The sequence below is a fragment of the Diabrotica virgifera genome, chromosome 10 (assembly GCF_917563875.1).
Source record: "Diabrotica virgifera virgifera chromosome 10, PGI_DIABVI_V3a".
Taxonomy (NCBI): domain Eukaryota; kingdom Metazoa; phylum Arthropoda; class Insecta; order Coleoptera; family Chrysomelidae; genus Diabrotica; species Diabrotica virgifera.
The window spans coordinates 129,839,677-129,866,416 of NC_065452.1; the positions used below are offsets into that span (position 1 = coordinate 129,839,677).

Consider the following 26,740-nt stretch of genomic DNA (forward strand, 5'->3'; position numbering starts at 1 on the left):
ACAACAAAGAAGTATTATTCATTAATTCATTTATGAACCATTGCAATCCCTACGGATTATAGCTAACGCGATGGCGTTCAAAATCCTATGCTTGCTTGGGTGAGGTGGATTGCTCCTATATAATATATAATATAGCTCAACAGGCCTTAAAGGCCCATGGCTTGGAATTTCTCCACGGTTTTTCTCCATTTTCTCCGTCAGCCATTCTCGCAAGATGACTGAACCAACTTAGTCTCTTTGTTCTGACCATCTGGCTTATTTCTGGTTTCCGGTACAGCTCTCTGATCTCTGCATTTGTTCGTCTCCTCCGAACGTCTTCATCGTTTTTTACTTCCCCGAATATCTTCCTTAGACACTCCGCTCCCAGATGTTCAGCATATTGTCTTGATTTTTGTTCATGACCCATGTTTCGCTCCCGTAAAGAACTGTGGGCTGGATCACTGTTCGATAGAGTCTTAATTTTGCCTCTCTGGAGATGTTTTTGGCTCTTAGTAGTTTGTGTAGGGTTCCGACTGTCTTTCTTCCTCTGGAGATTCTTTTTTCAATTTCCTGGCTTTCTTCCGCTTTACTTGTTAGCGTTACTCCTAGATACTCAAACTCCCTCACCTTTTTGAAGCAATACTCTTTATTCTCGTTGTTTGTGGTAGTTTACAGTTGTGTATCTTCATCTGAGGTCTGTCCCATTTCCATATACTTTGTTTTTTGCTCATTAATTCTCAGCCCATACTGCTTAGCCTTTACTTCAAAGAGTTTGAAAATCCTCAGCAGTTCCCTTTCCGTTCTTGCCATTAGCACTATATCGTCCGCAAAGTCCAGAACCTGGTTTCTGTTGTCAAATATCATACCTTTCGTTCGTATTCCACTCTCTCAATATTGCCTCCAACAAAAAATTGAAAAGTACTGTGGACAGCGGATCTACCTGCTTTAATCCCCTTTTAACTTCAAATTTTCCTGATAGGCTTCCTTCTATCCTTACTCTGTTGTCTGTCTTCACTAAGGTCATTTTTACGAGTCATAATCATCTTTTCGGGAATTCCAAGTACTCTTAGGGCCTGGTACAAACGCCTTCTTATCACAGAATCGTAAGTTTGTTTGAAATCTATAAAGAGGAGGTTTAACTTTAACTGTTGCTCGTATGTACTGCTCTGAATCATTTTCAATACGAATATTTGATCTATGGTGGATCTGCCCTTTTTGAATCCTCCCTGATATTCACCAACCTGCTCGTTTAAGTGCCTTTCCAGTCTGCTCCTTACGACTCTGACGAGTTCCTTATATGTTACGTCTAGGAGAGTGATACCCCTATAGTTTTCACACACTGCTCTATCTCCCTTCTTATGAATGGGACATACTATGGCCTCTCTCCATACTTCCGGCATTTCCTCTCGCTCCAGATTTTCGTCAACAGGCTACATATTCGCGTTATAAGTGCTTCTCCCCCATTCTTGATTAATTCTGCAGTAATACCATTGCTGCCTGCATTTTTGTTGTTTTTCATACTATGTATGATTTCTCTTATTTCTTCCACGGTTGGAGTCTCCATTGTTTCCGCCGGGCCTCTGACTTCCTCTACCATTTCCACTTGCTCCTCATCACTTCCATCAGGTTCTTCATTAAGTAGCTCTCTAAAATGCTCCTCCCATCTACTTAGCTTCCCCTGCTTATCTCCTATTAGGTGCCCTTCCTTGCTCTTGTAGTAGTTCTGTTTTCTTGCACATTGGTCACTGCTCCTTTTCGCCTCCTGGTAGAAGTTTCTTACATTTTTATTAATATAATGCTCTTCAATCTCTTGAAGCTTTTTATCCATATGCTCCCTTTTCTTACTCCTACACACCTACTGTTTTCTTCACTTGGTTTATCCATATATTTTAGTCTTGCCTCATTCCGTGTGTTAAGACTTTTCTTGCAATCGGTTTCAAACCATTCTTTGTCGCTCCCCTTTTTAACTTGACCCAACCGCTTTTGAGCTGCTTCCTTCATAGCTTCTTCTATTATTCCCCACTCCATTTCAATGTCACCTTGCTCTTCGCTCTGAAGTAGTTTTGCTGTCACGTCTGCCTGGAAGTTTTCGGCGGTTTCTTTTTTCTTTAGTTTGGCAACGTCATATTTTTTATTTATTATTCTGTGTTCTCTGACCTTTGGGATAGTTTCTCTTAATTTCGCAATCATTAGTATGTGATCGGAATCTCCGTCTGCTCCTCGGTAAGTTCTAATATCTGTTTAATTTCGCGTGCTTACTCTCCACTAGGACGTGGTCGATTTGATTGCGTGTTCTGCCGTCTGGAGCGATCCATGTTTCTTTGTGGATTTTCTTGTGGTCGAAGTAAGTACTCATAATTCTCAAGTTATTCTCTTGCGCAAAGCCTACCAGCATCTTCCCATTCTCGTTACTTTCGTAATGTTTACTTTTACCTCCAGTAGTTTTTCGGTACATCTCTTCATTCCCCACTTTGGCATTCAAATCATCTATTACAATTTTAATATCATATTTTGGAATTTGATTATATATAAGTTCAGTATTACCATAGAAATCCTGTTTTACATTTTGGTCTTTATTCTCTGAGGGAGCATGCACATTTATTAGACTTAGTTTTCTAGTCTTACCAGATTGCTCCTATATGTTATTTATAACTTGCTGTCTGTCTTTGCTGCTGTGGTGACTCTTTTCCATTTCTTCCTGCCCTTGCACTGAACATTCCAGTCTTTAACATTAATTGTTCTTATATGTTCTTCTACATCATCCAGTCATCTTCTTCTAGGTCTTCCTCTACATCTGGGCCATAGTGGTGTCCAGTTAGTTATCTTTCGCAACATATCTGAGTATGGGGGTCTCTGTATATGTCCTATCTATTCTAAGTGAAGAGATTTTATGTATCTGACTAATTTGCTCCCTTTAATTCTTCTTCAATTTCCGCATGTGTTTTCATTCTTCTTTCTCCCTCTCTTCTTGTTACATTCTGGCCCAGTAGCGTTCTCATTATTTTTCTTTTAAATATCAGAATTCATCTTTCTATCTAATTTAAATATCTTCATCTTTCTTGTTAACTGTTCTGTCGTTGTTTCCATCCCATATGTAACAACACGTCTTATTAAGGTCTTATATACATAGGTTCAGGCGTGGATCTAGAAATTTATAATAGGGGGGGGGGGCAGATTTACCGCAAATATTATATTGTCCAGATTTAGCCATATGACTCACACTTACTCTAATGCTGGCCACTCACTTACGGATATCGAAGAGGCCGAGCGACTGACAGGCGGTTAATTGAAGCCAAAATCACCACATAGACGCAGTTTTCGTAAACGCATTGGCACGCTCGATCACAAAACTGCATGTGTGTGGTGTCTCAACTGCAGTTCATTATCTTCTTCTTCTTCTTCTTCTTCTTCTTCTTCTTCTTCTTCTTTTTATATAGACATTACTCTGTCTGTTTTTCAATGTGCCTCCAGTAAGTTGTCATTCCATCTTTTTCGTGGTCTTCCCACTGATCGTCTTCCTATTGGGGAACCGTCTGTCGCCGTTCTTACTACTCTATTTGTTGTCATTCGGCTTATGTGGTCGTTCCATTCTACTCTTCTGCTTTTCACCCAGTTATTAATGTTGTCCACCTTGCATCTCCTTCGTATATCTGCACTTCTAGCTCTATCCCACAGTGTCTTACCATCGATTTTTCGCAATGTTTTCATCTCTGCTGTTTCTAGCAATATTTTTGTCCTTTCTGTATCAGGTCGTGTTTCTGCCGCGTATGTCATTATTGGTCTGATGACTGTTTTGTAAATTCTGCCTTTCACTTCTTTTCCGATGTTTTTATTTCTCCATATTGTTTCATTCAGGCAACCTGCGGCTGTGTTTGCTTTATTCACCTGATCTTCCACTTCTGTTTCGAGCTTTCCGTAGCTGCATAGTGTGATGCCTAGATATTTAAACTCCATAACTTGTTCTATTATTTGACCCTCCAGCTCTAATTTACACCTTATTAGATCTGCTGTTATAACCATGCATTTAGTCTTTTTTGGGGAAATTAACATGTTAAATTTTCTAGCGGTTATATTAAATTCGTGCAGCATACGTTATAAATCATCTTCACTTTGAGAGATTAGTATTGCGTCGTCTGCATAGCAGATTATTTTAAGTTGTTTTTCTCCCATTTGGTATCCTTTTTTTGTTCTTACTATTTTTATTATTTCGTCCATGATCAGGTTGAATAACAGAGGACTCAATGAATCTCCCTGTCTTATCCCATTGTCAGCTTCAATTGGGCCAGTTAGTTCCTCATCTACTTTTACTTTTATTGTGTTGTTCTGTAGATATTTTCGATATTTTTAATTATTGCTAGAGGTACCTCTCTTGCATACAATAAATGGATAACGTCCTTTAATTTGACCCTGTCAAATGCCTTCTTAAGGTCCACGAAACATAAGTATGCCGGTTAGTTCATTAACTTAACTACTCAAATAACGGCCTTCAGTCCTGGCCTGCATGCCATGACCTCTTCGATATCCGTAAGTGAGTGGCCAGCATAAGGATAAAATTCACTTATCCCAGATACCTACGGTACCAAAAGGATTGAGCTCTGGCGGGCCTCTTTCCGTCTTATCAAGCCGTAGCATTGCCCAAGAAGATTTGAAATATCTAGACCTAAGTCTCTAAGTTCTCGTATTATAACGCTTGGCAATGTCTCTCCAGTTAAATCCTGCACCAGTACTAATCTTAAAGATCTTTTTTTAACAGTACTTCTCTTTGTCGACATATCGCACACATAATGTTAATTGTTCATTGGAGCTGATGTCAGTTGTTTCATCTACCAAAATAGAAAAATATTTGCTTCGCTTAACCGCTTCAACAATTTTTTTCTCAATAACAGTGCCACAACAGTCTATGTTTATGAGGTCATTTTGCGTAGTTTTACTTATAAGCGTTGAATTCATGGAAGCATTTGTGAGATGGTGTTCCAGAATCTGATCACCTGCATCAACTGTATATTTAAGAAGTTCCCTGAAGTTATCTTTTTTATTTATTTTGCTCAACAGGCCATGTAGGCCCTGGGCGTGAAAAATACATATACATTTTTTTACTATACATATCTACAATATACAATATTAATTTGTCTATTAAAAAATACATCACATAAATATATACATATATATAGCTCTCATTTTACAATTCATGGCACATTGTTCTGTTACAATTTCTCTTGCGCTCTTCTTACCACTCCTCTCCATTCTCTTCTGTCTAATACCTTGTTTCTCCAGTTATTTATTTTTAACTCTCGTAAATCTGCTTGGACGCTATCAAACCATCTTTCACGGGGTCTTCCTTTCCTTTTTTTCCCTACTGGTTTTCTGTTCAATATCATCCTGGTCATTCTATGGTTTTCCAATCTTTTTGCACATGTCCCAGCTATCTTTTTCTACGCGCCTTTATTATTGCGGTGATTTTTGGTTCCGTATACAGCTCTTCCAACTCTTTATTTGTCCTTCTTCTCCATCCCATTTTTGTATTTATGCCTCCGTAAATTGATCGGAGAATTTTCCTCTCCCATCTTTCTAATCTTTCTTCATCTGCCTTTCTTAAAACCCATAACTCAGCTCCATATAAAACCGTAGCTCTAATCACTGTCTTGTAAATTCGTTCTTTTGTTTTTTTTGAAACAAACTTAGACTTCATTAAGGATCTCAGCATTCCGTATCTCTGGTTGCCTTTTGTAATTCTGGATTCTATTTCTTTATCCTCATGTCCATTTTCCATTACTTTCACACGAAGGTAAGTAAACTCTTCCACTCTGTCAAAACTGTATGTAATCTTTCTCCCCTTGTATTTTTATAAACTCTTCATTGTATTGCTGCGTATCACCCATTATCATGTATTTAGTTTTCTTTTCATTTATCTTTAGGCCAAACCTATTTGCTTCTTTTTCTATCTTTTCACAATTCTTCTCAATTCTTTCTTTGATTTTGCTAATATTGTTAGATCATCCCCAAAAGCAATACATTGATGTTCATTTTTAAATATGGTTTCTTCCATTTTTATGCTGCAATCCCTCATTATTACTTCAAGAACAAGATTGAACAACGTGGTTGACATCGGGTCACCCTGCCTGAGTCCTTGTTTGATTTCGAAGTCCTCTGAGATGTCTTTCCACACTACTTCGCTTTTCGTTTTTGCCAACGTCATTTCAATCTAGCTAATCAATTTTTTGGGGATTTGTAATTGTTTCAGAGCACGGTACATTTCTTTTCTATTTATACGATCATATGCCTGCTTGAAATCTACGAACAGCGCATGCAGGGTCGTTTTGTACTCATAGAAATTTGGTTGTAATTCTTTTAGCGTGAAAATCTGGTCATGCAGGGTCGTTTTGTACTCATAGAAATTTGGTTGTGGTTGTAATTCTTTTAGCGTGAAAATCTGGTCTTTTACCGAACGGTTGGATCGAAAGCCTGCCTGGTACTCTCCCACAGTATCCTCCATGTATTCGTTCAGTCTTCCACGTATGCATTGTGCTATTATCTTATACCCTGTCTCTAGGAGTGCTGTTCCCCTATAATTTTCACATGTTTGTTTATCTCCTTTTTTATGTATGGGGCAGATTCTAGCCAGCATCCAGTCATTTGGCATTTTTTCCTCTTCCCATATCTTTTTCACCAGACAATATAGTTGCTCATACAGTTGTTTTCCTCCTTCCTTTAACATTTCAGCTGTTATTTCTGTCGCTCCTGGACTTTTGTTGTTTTTAAGTTGGCTGATGATATTCATTACCTCTTGTTTTGTTGGCGTCCCCACTATCGTATCGTTTTCTTCCATGTTCTGTATTATGTCCATCTCGTCCTCTTCAACATTATTTAATAGCTCTTCGAAATAATTTTTCCATCTTTCTAGCACCTGCGCTGTTTCAATTATTAGTAATCCTTCTTCATTCTTAATATAGATGCTTCGACTCTGATATCCTTTGTCCATTCTTTTAACCTCTTGGTAAAATGACCTTATTTCTTTAGTTTGAAATTTTTCTTCAATTTCCTTTAGCTTATCTTTTTTGGATATTCTCTTCTTTCTCCTACATTGTCTTTTCATTTCCCTTCTTGCGTCCCTATACACATTTCTGTTATTCTCATTTTCTTTTAATAGCATTATTTGTCTAGCTCTCCTAACTGCTTCAGCTGCTTTTTCACATTCTTCATCATACCAGTCATTTACTTTTCCTTTTCTCATCGTACTGTTTAGAACTGCCTCATTTGCCTTCATTACTGATGTTTTTACTTTCTCCCATCTTTCTTCGATTTCCATTTCTTGTGCGCATGTTGCCAGTTCTATTTCTATTTTCTCTTTATATTTATCTTTTACTTCTTCACTTTTTAATAGGGTCGAATTGTTTTTTCTCTTACCTTCCGTTCTTTTCCCTTTTCCCTTCCCGGTCGCACCCCAGTTTCTCATGCATGTCACTCTTACTAGGTAGTGGTCTGAACTGCATTCTGCTCCTCTCATGCTTTTTATTTTTGATATAAAATTCATGTCCATTTTTTCTATTACGACATGATCTATTTGGTTAATTCTGAAGTTATCTTAGTTTTAATTATTAACTGATTCAGACGATTTCCATTTAGAAATCACTAGTACCATCAACTCTGTGCCCTCTTAATAAAAGGAATGTTTTCGACCGTAGAAAATAATTGTTTTTAGAATCGGAACCCAATGATTAGTTAGGACACGATATTTTAACTCGTCACTGTCAGGGCCACTTTATCCATTAGGCAATATAGGCAGTTGCCTAGGGCGGCACATTATGAGAGGGCGGCAAAAATACTGTACAAAAAATATTTGTATATAAAAATCATGGATCTGGGTTCTGTCATTAAGGAAAATGAAGCTCTTTCAAATTACTTTACCGCAAGGAAGCCAAAAAATTGTGCCCAAATAGAACAAATAAAGAAATAAGAAAGAGAAAAAGGAAAATTCAATTTGACGAGGGGCCGATAATGAACTAAACTTTTCAGCTAGTGATGAGATGAAAATCCACACATTCTATATTATAATCGACACTCTGATAAGAGACGTGAATAGACGTCTGGAATCTTATCGACTTTCGTGTTATTCCAAAATTACAGATTCCAAACAGATTTTCCAAAATTAAGCAATGAAGAAATTATTACCTAAAGAAGCTGAAAATCTGATATCTAGAAAATAAAGACGACCAAGATACATCATTCATATATGAATGCATTCACTTAAAGTTTAAAGGGTCATTTGGATACCACAATAAAATCACCAATTGACATATCTTAATATTTAAAGAAGAGTTAGTGCAGTCACTGAAGGTGGATATGAGCTATTACCCCAGATTTCGTTGAACCTCCATCGATGTGCATGAAAATTAGTGAGTGGTTAGAGGATATCTCAAGGAACAAAGGTGACATGGCGTCAACTTGCGCTTTTACCCTGGGGGTGGATGCCACCTCTTCTCGGGGGTGACAATTATTTGAATAAAAATATCCCCAGAATTCGATAGAGGGACAAATTCTAAGCAAAATTTGTTGCATAAAGTTATTAAAAGAAATCAAAACTTTTTGAGTTATTAAAGATAAAATTTTTTAACTTTTCGTTAAAAAAATGCATGTTCTTAACCGATTTTCCATAAATAACTCAAAAACTATAAGATTTTACAAAAAAGTTATTATTATCAAATATGAAGCTAATAAAAAATGAAATAAACTTCTTACCGGAAAAACATTTTAATGTTATCTAAAAGCGAGTTATAGCATCCGGACGTTTGGTAACCCTAGTTATAGGTAATTGAATGTATATTTTTTTCGGCGAGTACCCAAATCTAAGTGTTCAAGCTTAAATAACGGGAAAATTATGCATTTTATAACATAAGCTTATTAAACATTTGTCAAAGTACTTAGAAATATCTATCAAATGAGCTCCGAACAAGTTGATAGCATTAAAATTCATGCACCAAATATTTTTCAAAACTTACCTTTTAAAAAAATTTTCAAAAAAGTAATTTTTTTTTAAATAACTCCGTTCATTTCTGCGATATCAGGTTTGCCTAAAAACCATTTGAAAGTTAATTTTAATGGCTATTAAACCACGTTGAATTTAATCTTTTAAACCCCTTACTTTTTTTAAAAATAAAAGGTTAAATGGCATCGGTTACATGGTTCTCTCAAAATTTAAGCTTTAAGCGTTTCTATCTCGGTTATATTTTACCCTACAGAAATAATAAAAAGGTAAAATATTTGATACAGAAAAAACTAAAATTTGGTTTTACATATATCACTTTTTACGTATATTGAGTATTTTTGGAGTTATCAAGAGAAAATGAAAATTGCGATAATTTTAAAAATTCTGATTTTTTTAAATCATATCTTTTTTCAAAAATATGCAATCTAAACCGGTCAAAATTGTTGAAATCATTGTTTATGCTAATTTAAAGAAATTGTTCTAAGGATTACTGTAAATTTTAATTTTTGTGGAAATGGCGTATGCTTTATTTTTCACTTTTTCCTAAAAAGTTCTAAAGGGTTCTCTTACTTTCATCATAACCTGCTTAATTGTGATGTTATTAACTTCTACTGGAGCTCATTTGATAAGAACTCCGAAGTTCTTTGACAAGTGCTTAGCAGGTATATTTTATAAAACGCATCGTTTTTCCTTTATTTAAGCTTGACTTCTTAAATTTGAGTACTCGTCGAAAAATATATACATTCAATTACTCATAACTCACTTTGAATTAACATTAGTTTAGTTCTTTAAGTGAGGAGTGTATTCAGCTTTTTATCATCTTCAATTTTGGTAATAGTAACTTTTTTTGTTAAAGCTTATAGTTTTTTATTAATACGTGAAAACAGCCTTAAAACATGCATTTTTTTACGAAAAAATAAAATCTTTGATATTTAATAACTCAAAAAGTATTGATTTATATTAATAACTTTATATAACACATTTTGCTTAGAATTCGTCTCTCTATCGACTTATGGTATTATTTAAAAAAAAATAATTTTCACCCCCGAGAAGGGGTGGCATCCACCACCACGGTAAAAGCGCAAGTTGACATCATGTCACCTTTGTTCCTTGAGGTATCCTCTAACTACTTACCAATTTTCATGAAAATCGATGGAGGTTCAACGAAATCGGAGGTGAAAACCTTCAGTGAAAACATGAAAGGTCGTTTTCGAAAATGTCAAGAATTAAAAATAATTTCCCATCAAGTATGACGCAAGAACGTGTTAACAATTTGTCGATATTGTCAAGAAGAAAAAATTTTTTTGAAAAGTTTTTTTTTTAAGAAGTCTCTGATGTGATGGAACTGGAATGACAATATTTTCTGTTATAGGTATACATATAAACATCGTAGTTTATATCAATTTTTAGTGTATTCTTATTTAAATAAACATTTCTGCAATTTTTTTTCGCAAAAATGGTACATGTTTGAAGGGCGGCTACCAGAGAATTGCCTAGGGCGTCAATTGACCTAAACGCGGCCCTGGTCACTGTACTTTTCGTTACCCACAAAGCAACCGATTATCGTTAACAGTAGGGGCTGCCGAACCTTTATCACACGTAACTCATTCTGGTGAAAATATATTTACGCCAATACTGCAGATTCCGACATCATAAATATGTTAACATAGGCCATGGTACAAAGACGCCAGGTACGATAGCCGGAATATCCGACATTCGGATGAGTTCGCGCATGACGTCACAATGAGAGTGATTTTAAATATTCCCCATTTAAAACATTAGCGCTCGGAACACAATTAGTTTTAAATTGGTCATAAAGAGTCATTTTAATAGATTAATATAATTTATGTTTAACTATTTCGGATTTATTGAAATGTAGGTGTTTTATTATTTTGATTTAAAAATATAATTAACAATACAATGAACAAAAATAAATTTCTAATATAAATTTGCGAGTTATATTTAATTTTTTTTTGTATTCGTCGCTTTTAAATAAATTTTACGAGCTTGTTTTTGATTGGCTTGTCTTATTTGGCTCCAGTGGTAAGGAGGGGATCGGGCCATGGGCGTGCATATAAAAATTTGTAGGAGGGCTAGACGTGAAGATGTTGCACATTACATTTTGTATACTTTGGATGACAATATATAGTTTAAAGCACCCGAAAGGCCATGGAGGCCATGCCCCCCTACCCATATGTATGGGCGCCTACGAATCGAGCCTTCAGTTATTTGAAAGTAAACAGATGAAAATAATTGATGTCTGAAACAAAATCACAAAACAAATAAAACAAGACTTTAAGTTACAATTTTCTCTTATTTCTCATATTTTCTTCATTAAGTGTTAAGTTTAATTTCTTAATCCTAAAATACATGCGCGACCGAAAGAACAGGCGTTTGGTTTGGTAATCACATTCAATCTTTTCAGACAAATCAATCAGTCTTTGCAAATATTTTTCCCTGATTTTAATTGAAGTCTAGATCCATTGAAATTATTAAATATAGTATCTAGTTGATGCATCTTTACCACCAATTCTTCTGGAGGTTTCTTTAGGCCCCCTTCGGAGACTTGGTCAATCCACGTGTAAGTGGAAGTATCCGTACTTTCAGGCAAATCGAACTTCTTGCAGATATACCCACTGACATATTCCAATGCATCATATTGTAATTGGTTTAATTCTTCGACATCTGCATCCACTTCTTCTATTTCTGCATCTTCAGATAAATCTGAGAAAATATTCTTATTAATCCTAAAAATTTTCAAGCACTTGCGAATAAGGTCTAGAAATGTATAATATAAATAATTAAATGGCAGTAAATATATACATGTGGCAGTATCTAAATAGGTATCTTTTTTTATTGCCCAATGCCCAGCCGGGGTTGAGTCACCGTAAGATGATATTAATTTTTTCCTAATAACGTTCAGTCGGAACTATTGATAACTGATACAAAATGTCAGAATTTTGTTTTGCGATAGGGCAAAATTTGATGAATAGGTAATTAGGTATTACTTTGGTCTTCAATATAAAATGCTATACACAGCAATTTTGACATTTAAACTACATATTTAGCATAGGAAAAATATTGAGTAGGTATATACCGACATATATAGCGTAAATTTTAATTAAGAACATTGGATATAATTTATATAATATTTCAAACCATCAAATCACCAATGTTATACATAAGTATATCCATCTTTAAATTTCAATCATTTCTGTAAAATTGAATAATTTGTTGACCGAATGAAATTTCAAAAAATTAATTTGTACATTATTTATTTATTAACGGTAACCATTTACAAAAGTTTTAAGAAAGCTATACTTTATAAACAATAAATTTTAAACTATCAAACATTTTAGAATATTAAACTATAACAAACTTATTTTAAGATACTCTTCAGTTGTTTTTTAAATAAACTAATTTTGGAGACAATACATTAAGGGGTAAATAATAATTTTTTCACACTAACAAGCCTATTGATCAACTTAAATCTCACAAAAATCTCCCCAAAAGCTAAAAAGTCGGTAAAACTCCCATATAAACGTATGTATTCCAGCAGCGGCTACTCTCATTGTGACGTCGACAGAACGCGGTCAGCTGATAGTCGCATGCGCAATATCGTACCTGGCGTCTTTGTACCATGAACATAGGCCTATTAATCTGCAACATTCTTAGTAGACCGAGATCTTACTTCAAAACATGGCTTTTTTACGAACTGCATTATGTCAGTGGCGGCTCGTACCACTTTAAGAAGGTAGTGCCAGAATTCGGGCAGTCGCCAAAATTTTTAGTGACGAGTTTAAGATATTGGCAAAAAAGTTATAAAAAAAAATAAAAAAAATAGGCGCTGATACTTTTACCTTATGTATCTTATGTATATTTATCTGAGGTGCCAAAAAATTGTTTAAAATTTATCAAAACAGTTCCGTAAATTCATTAACAATAAAAAACTCTCAACTTACAATCATTATTTACTGCTAATATTACTTAGCTTGTACATAATATGATTTAGTCTCTATTTAAAAAATTATAAAAATAATACTATTTCATTATTACACACATGCACAAAGTTGTGTTAATACCACTTTTAAAGTTTACGATACATTCTTCTTGTTTTTTGGTTGCAAAGTTTTCAATGACTTTATTATTAAAATTATCAATACCATTTACAAAATGCTTTTCAGCAGATACCTAAGTCGTTCTTCTTTCATTGTATTTTTAACTAATGTTTTAATTCGTTTTAACATCGAAAAACAGCGTTCTGCTTTAGATATTGATATAGGAATGGTAATTAAAATGCTTAAAATTTAAATAGTTTCTTCCAATGTGCTTCTTAAACCTTTCTCATTTAATAAAACTCATAGCGGAATAGCCCCAGAGGTAGTACTTAATTCGTCTCACTAATACAGTACTTCTAATTCAGTTTTAAACCGAGTTTTGTTTAAAAATTAAAATTGTCTCCATGTTTCATTAAAAAATTATTCGGGGAACCGACGCTTGTAATCAGAAAACTTCTCCGACATAAATAAATTAGAAGCAACTACATGTCAGGAGACGGTAGACCTTTGAAAGATCTGGAACTTTAAATATTATAAGTCGTTGTCTAATTCGGCGCTAAAATTGACCAGTTCCTTAAATAAGCCTCTATTTTGTGAATTTTTTTTCGTCGTGACCTCTTTGGTCAATACACACAAAAAATTAACAGGCATTAAAAGATTTTAAAAATAAAAATATGCTTCTGCATAGTTAGTAAGGTAGTGCCATGGCTCTATGGCACTACCTCACGGGCCGCCACTGCATTATGTCCGTTTGAAGCTTTTGTTTGGACATAATATATTGTCTATTATTCACCGCTAGCAAACACAATTTATTCACGATTATTCTCACTGGCCGCTCTTTACCAACTGTAGGTGTTAGATTAACTTTTCTGTCAATGGGTACGCCTGGATTATCTAGTAAAATTTTAAATCATGAGATAACGTTTATACCCAGTTTAACGTAATTGCATTTTAAAATATGACTTTTGTTATTCTTTGAATTGATAAAAATATATCCGTTGTTTATGGTTCCATCGGTACCCAAACAAACGCACCCGCAGTTTATTTTTCAGAGAAGGCTGCTTTTATTGGATTTTATGGCTTCTTTCAATTCTTTGGAATCGGTTGTCGTATGTATTTAGCTTTACTGACCGGTTGAAGTTTAAAGTTGACGGATAAAAATAATAAATAATAAAAAAATACTTATCGACTAAATACAATAGGGGGGTCCATCCCCGTTGATCATCCTCTGTATCCGCGCCTGCATAGGTTCATCTTTGTTCTCTTACTTAGGGTCTTGCTTCTCAGCACATTTCTATTCATTCCATGTGTTTTTTGCATTTCATAATTCTTTCTTCTGTTGTCTCTTTCCTGCTTTCCCTATTGTTACTCTCAAGTAGCTAAAGGTGAATATACAGTATAGAGTCTAAAATTTATGGTTCTGTGTTATTAGATATTCCTGATTTGTTGTGTCGTCCTTCCCTATCCTCATGAATTTTGTTTTGTGCTAGTTCATAGTTCATCTCTAGCCCTATTACTCACTAACTTTTACTCAGTTCAAAAATATTTATTTATACTCTTCTGACTAGTCTTTTCATCGATTTCTTTTCTTTAACTCCTTCTTCTGTTAGAATTTTATGATATATTTATTGATTGTTTAATAAAGGTTTGTATATTTTAAATATAGGAGCGATAGAAGAAGACTGCACCGATTTCCAAGGGCAAACCATTGAGCACGGAGTACTGTATGTACCAGGTCCTGCAGTATGTACCATGTGTGTGTGTTACCACAGTGAACCAATGTGGTGCAAGGCAATTTACTGTGATCCTCCATACGTAAGTAAGAACATTATTTAACATCATTTTGTTTAATAAATTTTGTTTCATCAAATATACACTTCCTGTATAACTCAATCAACAAGACAGCAAGAGTCGATAATTGATCCTATATTTCTTAAAGTTGCCTCAAGTAGGTACTGTTATTCATTTGTTTGTTTTATTAAGTTATTTATCTTCAGGTCTTCTGTTGCTTCTGTTGCAACCCTTGTTGCTTTAGTGACGATCTATTTAAGGTGCTCATTCCACGTAAACTTCTTATCAGAGGCATTCTTCTTCTGGATGTGCCTATCCGTGACGAATGTTGGCGATGATCATGATGGCAATCTTTATTTTTATCTGCAGCAGCGTGGAAAAGTTGCACAGATGTTGAGTTGAAGTAGGTACTGAGGTTCTTCAACCAGGATGTTCCTCTTCTTCCTGGACCCCGCTTATCAAGTATTTTTCCTTGTAGGATAACTTGTAGGAGGGCATATCTGGATTCGTTTTGAATAATATTTCTGAAGTATTGTAACTTTTGAGGTTTGACGGTGGTCAGTTCTTCTCGGTTCTTCTTCATTCTTCGGAGGACCTCTTCATTTGTGACTCGGTCAGTCCACGGGATTTTAAGAAGTATTCTCCGATATAGCCACATTTCAAAAGCTTCTAATTTTCTACACATATCTTCGTTCAAGGTCCACGATCCAATATATATAATCTTTAAACCTTCTACCCTCTCGGGTGTAGGTATTAACGTGTGCTCTCTTAACAGTGCACAAATCTCCTCCATTGCTTCCTGTCCTGTGCCGTAGCCTTTGCTTCGTTCCATGATAGTCCTTTTTTGTCAAGAATCCTTGCCACCACTTCGTTCCATGTCTATCTCGGTCTTCCTCTACTTCTTTTCCCCTGAACCTTCGTTTCCCATATCTTTTTAACTGGTACTTCTTTTTGTAGTCGTTGTAAGTGCCCCTACCAACTTAATTGTCTTTTTTCAATATACTCCATCATTGTTTCGATTTTCAGTTCTTCTCTTATGTAGTTATTCCTTACCCTATCCCTTCTAGTCACTCCTTGAACTCTGCGTACATACCTCATTTTTGCTGCCTGTATCTTACTTTTGTGTTGTCTATTTAGTACCCAGGATTCACATCCGTATGTAAGTACTGGTCTGTATATAGCCATAACTACTTTTATTTTCGTATGTTTCGATACTTCTTTCTTGTTAATAATTGTTTTTCCTATTGCGTGGTACAGTCTATTCACTTTATCAATTCTTTTATTGATCTCAGCTCCTTGTTTACCTGTTTCTTCAATGGTTACTCCCAAGTACTCAAATGATTGCACCTGTTTAATGTCTGGATCATCTATCTGAACATATACATCCTCTCTTTCTTTGGCTATTACCATTACCTTCGATTTTTCTTTGTTCATAGTCATACCATACTTTTTTAAAACTGTGTTCCATATTTTTACGCTTCTTTGTAACTCTTCTTCAGTCGCTGCTAAAATTACTACATCGTCGGCAAATGTACAATCTGCTATCTCTTGCTTTTCAGATTTCTATACCCTATGTGTAATGGTCTGACTTTTGTTTTTGTTTCTTTTATTATTTCGTCCATAAACGTAATAAACAGTAACGGGCTCAAGCTTCCCCCTTGTCTTACACCTTCAGTTGTTCTGAACTGGTCGGATATCATATTTTTACTTATCACACGGTTTTTAGTGTCTCTATATATTGATTTAGTTACCCGTATAAGTTTCTCTGGTATGTTTCTGTTCTTCAGACTTTTCCATACTTTTGATCTAGGTACTTTATCGAATGCTTTTTCCATATCAAGGAAACTGAGGTACGCCTTTTTCTGCCTAGATAATATTTTACTTATTATATCGTTTAACGTAAAAATGTGATCTTGTGTACATCTACCAGGTCTAAAACCACTTTGCGATTCTTCTAATGTTGGTTCTATTATTTTTCTCAGTCTGCTCTCTACTATTAGCTCATAAACTTTCATCACTGTACTTAACAGGGTTATTCCTCTATAGTTGTTGCAATTCTTGTTGTCACCCTTCTTATGTATCGGTACAATCAGACCAATCTCCCAGTCTGTAGGTATTTGTTCTTCTCTCCAAATCATTTGATATATTTCTAATAACTTTTGTAATCCCACATCACCCATATTTTTGATCATTTCTGCCGTAATTTTATCGTGACCTGGTGCCTTTCCATTTTTTATCTTCCTAATCGCGTCAGTTAATTCAGTCGTTGTAATGTTTGGTATAAAATCAACTTCTTACTCGCCCGTTCTTTCCTCATCTTCTTCACTTATGTTGTGTGGTTCATGTTGTAGTAGTTTCTGAAAATACTCTTTCTATCTTCTCGTAATGTCACTTCATCAGTCAGTAGATCTCCATTCTGATCTTTTATTGATGTTACTTCTTTATGTTTATTACCTCTTATTCCTTTTATGACCTTATAGAATAATTTCTGATTGCTTCTGCTATCATGTTCTAATTTGTCTCCAAAATCTTTCCAGGGCTTTTGTTTTGTTGATACTATTATATTTTTAACTCTTTTCCGCTGCTCTTTATATTGTTTATAATTTTCTTCTGTTCGGTTACCAAGATATTTTCTCCACATCTCCTTTTTCTTGCGTGTGTGTCTCCTGATTTCCTCTGACCACCATGCTGTTAATTTCTGTTTACTGTTGCTTTTGTGTATTCCACAAACTCTCTCTGCTGTTTTTATAATTGTGTTTTTGAATGTTTGCCACATCTGATCCACTTGTAAGTTTTCCCAATTTTTTCTTCCTAATTCTTCGTTCAAAACATTTACATATTTGTTGGCTAATGTTATGTGTCTTAATCTGTATGATTTGATTATGCTAAATGCTTTTGTTACTGCTCTTTAGTTGTGATCCTCTGTTACTTAGTCTCTTATTGTTGCCACGAGTAAATAATGATCACTACCTATCTCTGGACCGCGTTTTACTCTTACTTCAGTGATTTTCCTTCTATTTTCTTTTTCTATCAGCACATAGTCTATTATGGGTTTTTCACCTCTGCTAGGTTCTTACCATGTATACTTATGAATATCTTTGTGTAAGGTCCACGATTCAACGCCATAAAAGGACAGAGAAGACGTAGCATCGCAGCATTCTCACTTTTATACCAAGAGAGAGATTGTGGCTCTCGAAGAAGGCCCCCATAATACGGTTAAAGGTGGATCTAGCTTTTTCTTTTTGGTAGACCTTTTTAACTCCATATACAAGACGGGACACATACCCAAAGAATGGCTTCTCTCAACTTTTGTAACGATTCCAAAAATCACAAATGCTAAAGATTGCAATCACTATCGGACGATTGCATTAATGAGCCACACATTGAAAACCTTCCTTAAAATCATACATAACAGAATCCACGTGAAATTAGAACAAGAAATAAGTGATTCACAGATGGGTTTTAGAAAGGGTCTAGGAACTAGAGAAGCATTATTCGGAGTCAATGTTCTGACACAACGATGTCTGGATATGAATCAGGACATATATGCTTGCTTCATAGATTTTAAAAAAGCTTTTGACAGAGTTCAACATGAAAAGCTTTTAAGTATTCTTAAGACCAAAAACATAGATAGTAGAGATCTACAAATTATATCGAATCTGTATCAAAATCAGAAAGCAAGAGTAAGAGTCGAAGGAGAACTGACAGAGGAAGTAAGTATACTTAGAGGAGTTCGACAAGGGTGCATACTTTCACCACTCTTATTCAACGTCTACAGTGAAGTGATATTTCAAGAAGCTTTATTGGATATTGTGGCAGGTATTTTGGTCAACGGAAATAGCATTAATAATGTTAGATATGCGGACGATACGGTCATATTTGCAAGTGACATGGAAGATCTACAGTACATAATAAAACATGTATACAATGCATGTGAAAGGTACGGACTGCAAATGAATCTCAAGAAAACGAAATCAATGATATTCTCAAAAAAACCACAAAATGTAGATAACCTGATCATCAATAATACAACGATCGAAAGAGTAACAACATATAAATATTTAGCAACGTGTTTAACCGAAGATGGAGATCAAACAAAAGAAATCAGATCTAGAATAGAAATGACAAGAAACACGTTCATAAAATTGAAGAACTTACTTTGCAACCGTAACCTTAATCTAGAGATCCGCACAAGAATGCTACGTTGTTACGTTTTTTCTACTTTATTATACGGCATGGAAGCGTGGCCAATAAAACAGTCTGAAATCAAAAAATTAAACTCCTTTGAGATGTGGTGCTACAGGAGAATCCACAGAATATCGTGGACTGAAAAAGTAACTAATATAGAGGTGTTACAAAGAATGAAGAAATAATGTGAAGTCATAAAAACTGTTAAAATTAGAAAGATTCAATATCTGGGTCATATAATGAGGGGCGAGAAGTACGTATTGCTTAGGTTAATTATGCAAGGGAAGAGAAACCCAGGACGACGCAAAATTTCCTGGCTAAGAAATTTGAGAGAGTGGTTCGGTTGCAGCTCATTAGAATTGTTCAGAAGTGCGGCTAATAAAGTTAAAGAGGCGCTCAGAGCAACAGTGGCCTAACTCACATATCCTACAATTTTACCAAAACGCTTTAATTGCATTAAAGTTATCCCTTATTTAAATATTTTCATATGCAGAGTAGATCAACCAATAGTTGCTTGAGCCAATCTGCATCTGAGAATACTTAACTAATGCATAACTTTAATGTAGTAAAAGCGTTTTGGTAAAATTGTGTGATGTGGGTTAGGCCACTGTTGCTCTGAGCGCCTCATTAGCGATGACGATTTCCAACCTCCGATAGGGGAAGGAACCTGAAGAAGAAGCTTTTTCTAATGCGTGCTCTTATCTCTTGGTTGTTGGTCCATTCTTCATTTTTTATGGTGCCGAGCCGAGGTAGTTGTAGTACTTCACTCTATGTACAGGGGTTTGGTTGACCTTCTTTTATCTTTTTCTTGCTTATGATCATAAACTTTGTCTTTTTTACGTTTATGTTGAGTCCATATACAGTATGGTGCAAATGAAAGGAATACATTCGTTATTTCGTAAATCGGTGACTTAAAGGAAAAATCCCGAAACAGGTCGATTTTTATTTTTAAATTATGATATTTTGGAATATATGGCGTACTAGTGACGTCATCCATCTGGGCGTGATGACGTAATCGATGAATTTTTTAAATAGGAATAGGGGTCGTGGCAGTGCCGGATTTAGTTCATGGACCGCCGGGGGCTAAGTCATACAATACCGGCACTCTCCAGTAGGTATAGATGCGTCTTAGGTTAACAATTCATTAAAACTATTTTGATATTATTATGTGATTTATTACAAATATGTATACAAAAAAGCCACAAAGACACAAACTCACAACTTATAAAGTAAATTAACATGATTATTTACAAACAAATTTTCCTGGACTTCCTACTTACAAACAGGTCGATGATTTTATTAAAATCTAATTTTGTAAGCAGATTATTATGAAGAGTACAGAGGAAAAACAAGGAATGTCACTTTTTCATGAATTTTGGCTTTTCTCGCCATGTGGTAGCAAAAACTGAGTACTATCGACTAGACTATCGATTCAGAACGATAACCAGAAATATCAGTCTATATAAATTTTTAAAGAATTTGTATCCAGGCGAAGGACCAGGATTGTCCGCACGCCACTGGACAAAAATAAGGAATGTTAGCAGTTTTTTGGTGCATTATTAAATTAATGAGTTAATATAGATTATTATTATATTAAGATTATAGACTAATAATTGCTAGAATTCTGTTCTCTTCATTATAATCAACGATAAGAAGAATCTTAGTGCTATTTCTACGTTTGGGAAGGTTGCAATTATATTATTTTTATGCAAAAGCTCCATCACAAAAGTAGCACTGTGAGTTGTTGGATTTTTTACTCAACTTGGCCTAGTAGTGACATTATAAAATGTTTTAATTGAATACACTCACTTGCTAGTAGTTGCTAGAGATGTATCCAAGTCATTCGAATACATATTCACTAATGCCGACGCTTTGTCTGAAATCACGTTATCCTCTGAAAGACGTAGAGAAAATAAAAATGAGAAAGCGATGGCAATATTTTCATAATCTGTTCCTCTAGATTTCAGATTATTTGCCAAATAATCAATTGTTTTATACAGCACTTGGGTTCTAATCTTATTTTGTAGTGTAAGGATCTCTTCTAAGTACTTATATCTGCTTCGTCAAACTGTGATTTTCTTTTGCGACTTCTAATTTCTTTGCTGTATTCCGTTTGTTGTGATAAGAGGCGCCCTGTTTGTTCAAATAAATTACATTTATCACGAAGAGACTCATAAAAATGTTGTAATGAACTATAGCTATACAAAGACGAACATGTATGTAAATCCATATTTGCGCTTTGTAAAGATTTACTCGCTAGGTGAGTTCTTTCCAGTACTTCGAACCAAAAGGCAGTATAAATACCAAATTCTAACGTAGCCATCTTTTCGTGTAAATTGTTTGGTTGACAGCGAACTGGCATCTTCTCGTCATCGTTAGAGGATAACTCTAAAAGTGCTTGCTTTATATCTTGATAGCCGAAATTAAGAGCTTTTAATGCATTAAATAATCGTCCTGACCATCGAGTCACATTAACTCTTTTTGGAACAAATGTTGTATGGCCACAATTTTTCAATAGATCAGTGAGTCGTTTCCATCTGTAAGTTGAAGCTGAGAAAAAGACATAAATTTCTTCAGCAACTAAAAAAAAGAAGTACTTTCCATAGTGCATTCTGCTGCATGTTGCACAATCAAATTTAGGGAATGTCCTCTGCAGTCATCGATATTTATATTCAGGTTGGTCAAAATTCCTACAATGCTGGCTTCCATATATTCGGCTTTGTAGCCAGTGTTGTCTAAAAACTGTATGAACCTCTCGGCAGGTGTTCCGGTGTCCGAGCAATACCTAATACTGAATGTCAGTGTCAGTTGATCTATACGTGTTAAATCAGGCGTAGAGTCAACACTGATTGAATAATATTTGCCACAATCAATTTGTTATTGGTTTTACAATTTCTTCACTATTGTAAATCAACTCGATTAACACCACTTTCGACTAGAATTTGACGTTCAGGAGAACTCTTTTCAGGATGCAACTCGATATAACAAAGTGGGTCTGAATTTGCTGTGGATCTCGACGTGATGAAGATCCTGCTGCAAATTTTATTTTATTAAAAAAGTAACTAAAACAGTCAAATAAACCTACCTTCTAAAACATCTGAAACTGTTGCAATTGGATCGTCTTGAAAAGAAGTAGGTACTCGTTGGTATAGGGTAAGGTGGGGTAATGGCGTACACTTAAAGATAATTAGAATTTATTTTATTATTAGACGACATTAAAATTTGAAACCTAAGCAAAAATGAAGAACACATGTTAGTCTACAAATTTTGATTAAAAAAACTTTTTAAAATTACAATACAAAATTAAAAATATACATATAAAAAAAGTTGTCACTGTCCGGTATTACCCTCTATGTTGGGGTAATGACGGACACCTTTTACAAACAAAAGTCGCAAATAAATTTTTTGTCTTTTGGAGAGTTAGAACATGCCTTGTGTGCCCAATGACCACAATACACACATCTTAGCCAAAGTTCACTGTTCTTGCCAAATTCTCCACACAAAATGCAAATGTCTTCGGTAATGTTCTTGACCCTAACATCGTCATCATCCTCTATCTCACTTTCTCCTTCTTCACATATTTTATAGTTTAAGGCAATTTTTGTTCGCTTTGATTTTTGTCTTAATGTAGACCCCTCCTGTGTCATAAATACATTTCTTTTAGCCTTATCTGATTTGATTGTTGTCTTTTTATTTTTCTTCTCTTCTTTTTTTTCTAGCTCTTCTTTTAGCGGTGTTGACGTAAATACAATAGAGTGTTGCTTGTTTGCCTTATTTTGTCTCTTTACAACATTTTCGTGAGAACAAGATGGTAGAGGAATTATCTCGGCAAAGGAAACATTTTTTAATTCTGTCTCATTCACACTACTATTTTTTTCAGGGGTAGTCTCATTTGTTTTGAGTAGTTTTTCTGCTTGGGTAGGTTCTTGAAGTGCATCAGAAACAGTGGATTGAAAGGTTTCTGCAGGAGCAAAATCTTCATCTGTGAATACGTCAGGGTTGTAGGGGAAAATACCTGTCTCTTTAAATCCCTTGATAGCCTTTTCCGGGGTTGCCACTCTACTAAATGCTAAATTAAATAATTCAGCAATCTCACTAGGCGTGATTTTCTCCCCTGGATGGCTGGTCAAATATTTGGAACATTCAGAGTTGAATGCGGTCTTTAGAGGAAAGTAAAAGCTCACATCGAGTGGCTGAAGGCGATGTGATGAATGTGGAGGGATTGTCAGAAGAGCAATACCGTTATCTCTACAAAAATTATATGCTTGTAATGTGCAGTGAGTGCTATGATTGTCCATGATTAAAAGAACTGGATCTTCTTTGGATGCTTTTACAAATGCTTGAAAATGTTGTAACCAAGTAAGAAATATGTCCTCTGTAATCCACCCATTTTTTGAGCATGTGTAAAGGGCACCTGGGGGACCGTTTCGTTGAAGATGGGACGCCATTCTTTGGCGTGCAAATATAAACATGGGAGGTATATAGGTTCCTGTAGCGTTGACGGCACACATCGCTGTGGTTGTTTTCCCCCTTTCCCAGCTTGTAACAAATCCAACACGCTTCTGACATTTTTCTGCATATATTTTTGGTGGGCGTTGTACAGTAGTGACCCCAGTTTCATCGCAATTATAAATTTTATTGGGTGAAAATGCATATTTTTCCATAAGTCTGGATAAATTGTTAAAAAAAATGGTAACTTCATTGCGACTAAAAGCTGTAATTCTGTTAATGCTGGTTGCTTCTGGTTTCCTTAACGTAATATTGTGACGAGATATGAAGGCCCTTTCCCAGTCTTTACCAGCCATTTTTCTTTCTTGATTAAAGGGGACTCGGATGTTGTTTGATTGTGCAAATCCAAAAGCACATCTTCTTACTTCCTGGGGAGTTATTCCATAAAAAACTTTTGCCAGCTTCTTAATTTGAACAGCAAGTGCATTTTCGGCTTCAACTGAAAAAACTGGCTTTCGGCCCAAGGAAGGTCCAGAAGGGGCAGTGCCATTTTTAAGTCGTTCGTGTAACGTAGATTTTGGAATTGAAAATTTTATTGCAGCTTTTCTTAACGACATACCATTCTGTATAGCACGGAGTGCTCCTTGCAACTCCTCCTCTCTCCACGAAGCTTTTTCGGTGACTCTTTTATAATTCCGCGGCATCTGTAAATTAAAATAACAGTGTTTACTGTTTTGTATCCAATAATAAATATTATGATGGAATCGCAGAAACTGGATATAAATACTGTAGGTATGTTTGTTGAGTTATTTTTATTGCCAATGTTTTGATCACGAATGGGATCTTCTTCAGGTCTACAAAGAATTAATATGTAAATGTCACATACATGTCATAAACTATATTAGATTTTGTTTTAATTGTAATGGGAAACAAAAACTACAAAAATTTATAAAAAATGTTGACAAATAATTATAAATGTAGGTAATTATGAATTATTACCTATTAACTATATTTATATCCACTTTCCAATATTCCATCATAATAAAACAACAGCAGGTATTTGCATGTACCTATCTCCCAATACAATAATTAGTTCAAACCGGAGCTGGGGTAATGCCGGACACAGTGTCCGGGATTACCCCTAAACGACATATTTATGCATATGTTCGGTAGTAATTATTAGAGGAAGTAATGAATAAAACTACTTAAAGATACGTAAAATACACTGCGTAAGCTATGACTTTGCACGTAATCTCATCAATTTCTTATAATAGAAATGGTCAATACTCACCTTTAAAATCAGTTAATTCATATAATCACACACTAAATTTTGTAATTTTTGTGATAACTCTCTTTGCAAGCACGTGGCAGCGACTAAACTGAGAACTGAGATTCAGATGTCTAACGGTCAGCCTGTGATGAGCGCGAAATTCAATAATATGCCGATACGTGCACAAACAACGCAGTCCGGTATTACCCCGCTGTCCGGTATTACCCCACCTTACCCTACCTACTATCTTGCCTGGATTTAGTAAAAAAATGCTGAATCTTGGGGGTTTTTTTAATTTTTGTTGTTTTTCTAACTTTTGTCGTTTCCAAAATGCACCTCCTTCCTTTCCGCTCATTTTTTAGAAACGTCACGAAAACACTTCACTAATAAATAAGTAAAATTCGAGACTAGTCTCGAAAAGGGCACTAACACGACTGACGACTGACGACATGGCGTGTTGGAGCCGGACACGGATCTTAATAAATATCGGTGACGAGACGAAGTTTTATTGCCATGCTATTTCAGACAATCAACCCCATAAATTTGAAATATTCACATATAGAATTAAAACGTGATGGGAGCGACGTACCGCCTCTCAGAATTTACCGCCTGGGGCTACTAGTCCCATAGCCCCCCTTTAATCCGGCACTGGGTCGTGGGCTAGCTTATTTGAAAGGTTATTAAATTCTCTATTCGGTAATATAAACATTTACACGATTATTTATACAGGGTGTCCAAAGATTTTTTTTTAATACATTTTTTGACAAAAAAAAAGAAGAATGTATGTAATTTATTTAATTCAAAATACATTTTTCTGCTGTCACAAATGAGAAAAAATATTTATTTCACAAATAAACATAGCTTTTCGCTTAAATTAAATGTTCAAACTTCTAAGCGGCAGGTCGCTGGCAGGAGCTGGCTTGAACATTGAATTTAATCGAAAAGCAATGTTTATTTGTGAAGTAAACATTTTTGCTGTTTTTGGGGTAACAGTAAAATGTATTTTCAATTAAATTAATTACATACATTCTTCTTCTCCGTCATATAATTTAATTTAAATTTTTTTTTAGACACTGTATAAATAATTACGTAAATGTTTATATTGCTGAATAGAGAATTGAATAAACTTTCAAATGAGCTAGCACACGACCCCTATTCCTATTAAAAAAAATCATCGATTACGTCATCACGCCTAGATGGATGACGTCACTAGTGTGACATATATGCCAAAATATCATAATTCAAAAATAAAAATCGACCTGTTTCGGGATTTTTCTTTAAAGTCGCCGGTTTACGAAATAACGAATTTATTCCTTTCATTTGCACCAAACTGTATAAAGACATGTGATGCAAATATATTTAAATATGTGGTGCACATTTAGGAGTAATATTAAAAATTGTATCTTACATTTTCTAGTTCTGTAAAAAATTCCGAGTTGGTGAAAGATGCTGCGAATTTGAATGCCTAGATCCTCCTGGTGATACTGCTTCTAAAATGCTGCAAGCTTACAGAGAAAAGAAACAGAAGAAAAATTCATCAGTCCAATATTTGAGCTCCAACGCAGTATTAATTTTTATTTATATTTTCTCTTATTTTTTTTAACTAGTAACACCTGTTAACACAGAAACTTAAATATATTTTTCTAGTACTTTATTTTTCATTTGTTTATCAGTTTTTTTTTCTTTTACTAAACAAATTATTTTACTAGACGACAAAAAGTGATTATTCAAAGGAATTATCTAGATGGACTAATACTAATATAAGAACTTCTTAATTATTTAAAATAATGAAAAATTAGTCAAATAGTACATAGAGCAAAGATAAAAAACAAGTTAGAAAATTAAAAAATTGTATATGTATAGAATCAAATCTATATTATTATAGATCCACTAATTTCTTCCTAATAATAGACAACTCTTATTACACAAATCGTAAATCGTAATTGATTCCTCATTTCGATTAGAGGAAAAGCTGAAAAAATGATCCTATAATAATAAAATGTTATTTCTCAATGCAATTTT

General features: G+C 34.8%; 2 protein-coding genes across 3 annotated transcripts in view; one reads left to right on the plus strand and one right to left on the minus strand.

Annotated features, from left to right (window-relative positions):
- Window positions 1-26,372, plus strand: part of LOC126893450 (leucine-rich repeats and immunoglobulin-like domains protein 2) — a 143,846-nt gene extending 117,474 nt beyond the window's left edge. For both annotated transcript variants that reach the window (XM_050663657.1, XM_050663656.1), the window contains exons 4-5: window positions 14,687-14,835; window positions 26,136-26,372. In XM_050663657.1, coding sequence (XP_050519614.1) covers window positions 14,687-14,835; window positions 26,136-26,321 — 335 coding nt within the window. In that variant the 3' untranslated portion in view covers window positions 26,322-26,372. The remainder of the gene's footprint in view (window positions 1-14,686; window positions 14,836-26,135) is intronic.
- Window positions 22,177-24,954, minus strand: LOC126893449 (tigger transposable element-derived protein 4-like). Its single transcript, XM_050663654.1, has 2 exons — window positions 24,740-24,954; window positions 22,177-24,152 (listed from the first exon to the last, which is right to left on the minus strand). Exon 2 carries the CDS (start codon window positions 24,150-24,152, stop codon window positions 22,377-22,379), a length of 1,776 nt encoding a protein of 591 aa, XP_050519611.1. The 5' UTR covers window positions 24,740-24,954; the 3' UTR covers window positions 22,177-22,376.
- Window positions 26,373-26,740: the final 368 nt, after the last annotated feature.

Excerpts from the sequence above, each read along its gene's own strand:
- LOC126893449 (XM_050663654.1), bottom strand. The coding sequence starts at position 24,152 with ATGCCGCGGAATTATAAAAGAGTCACCGAAAAAGCTTCGTGGAGAGAG.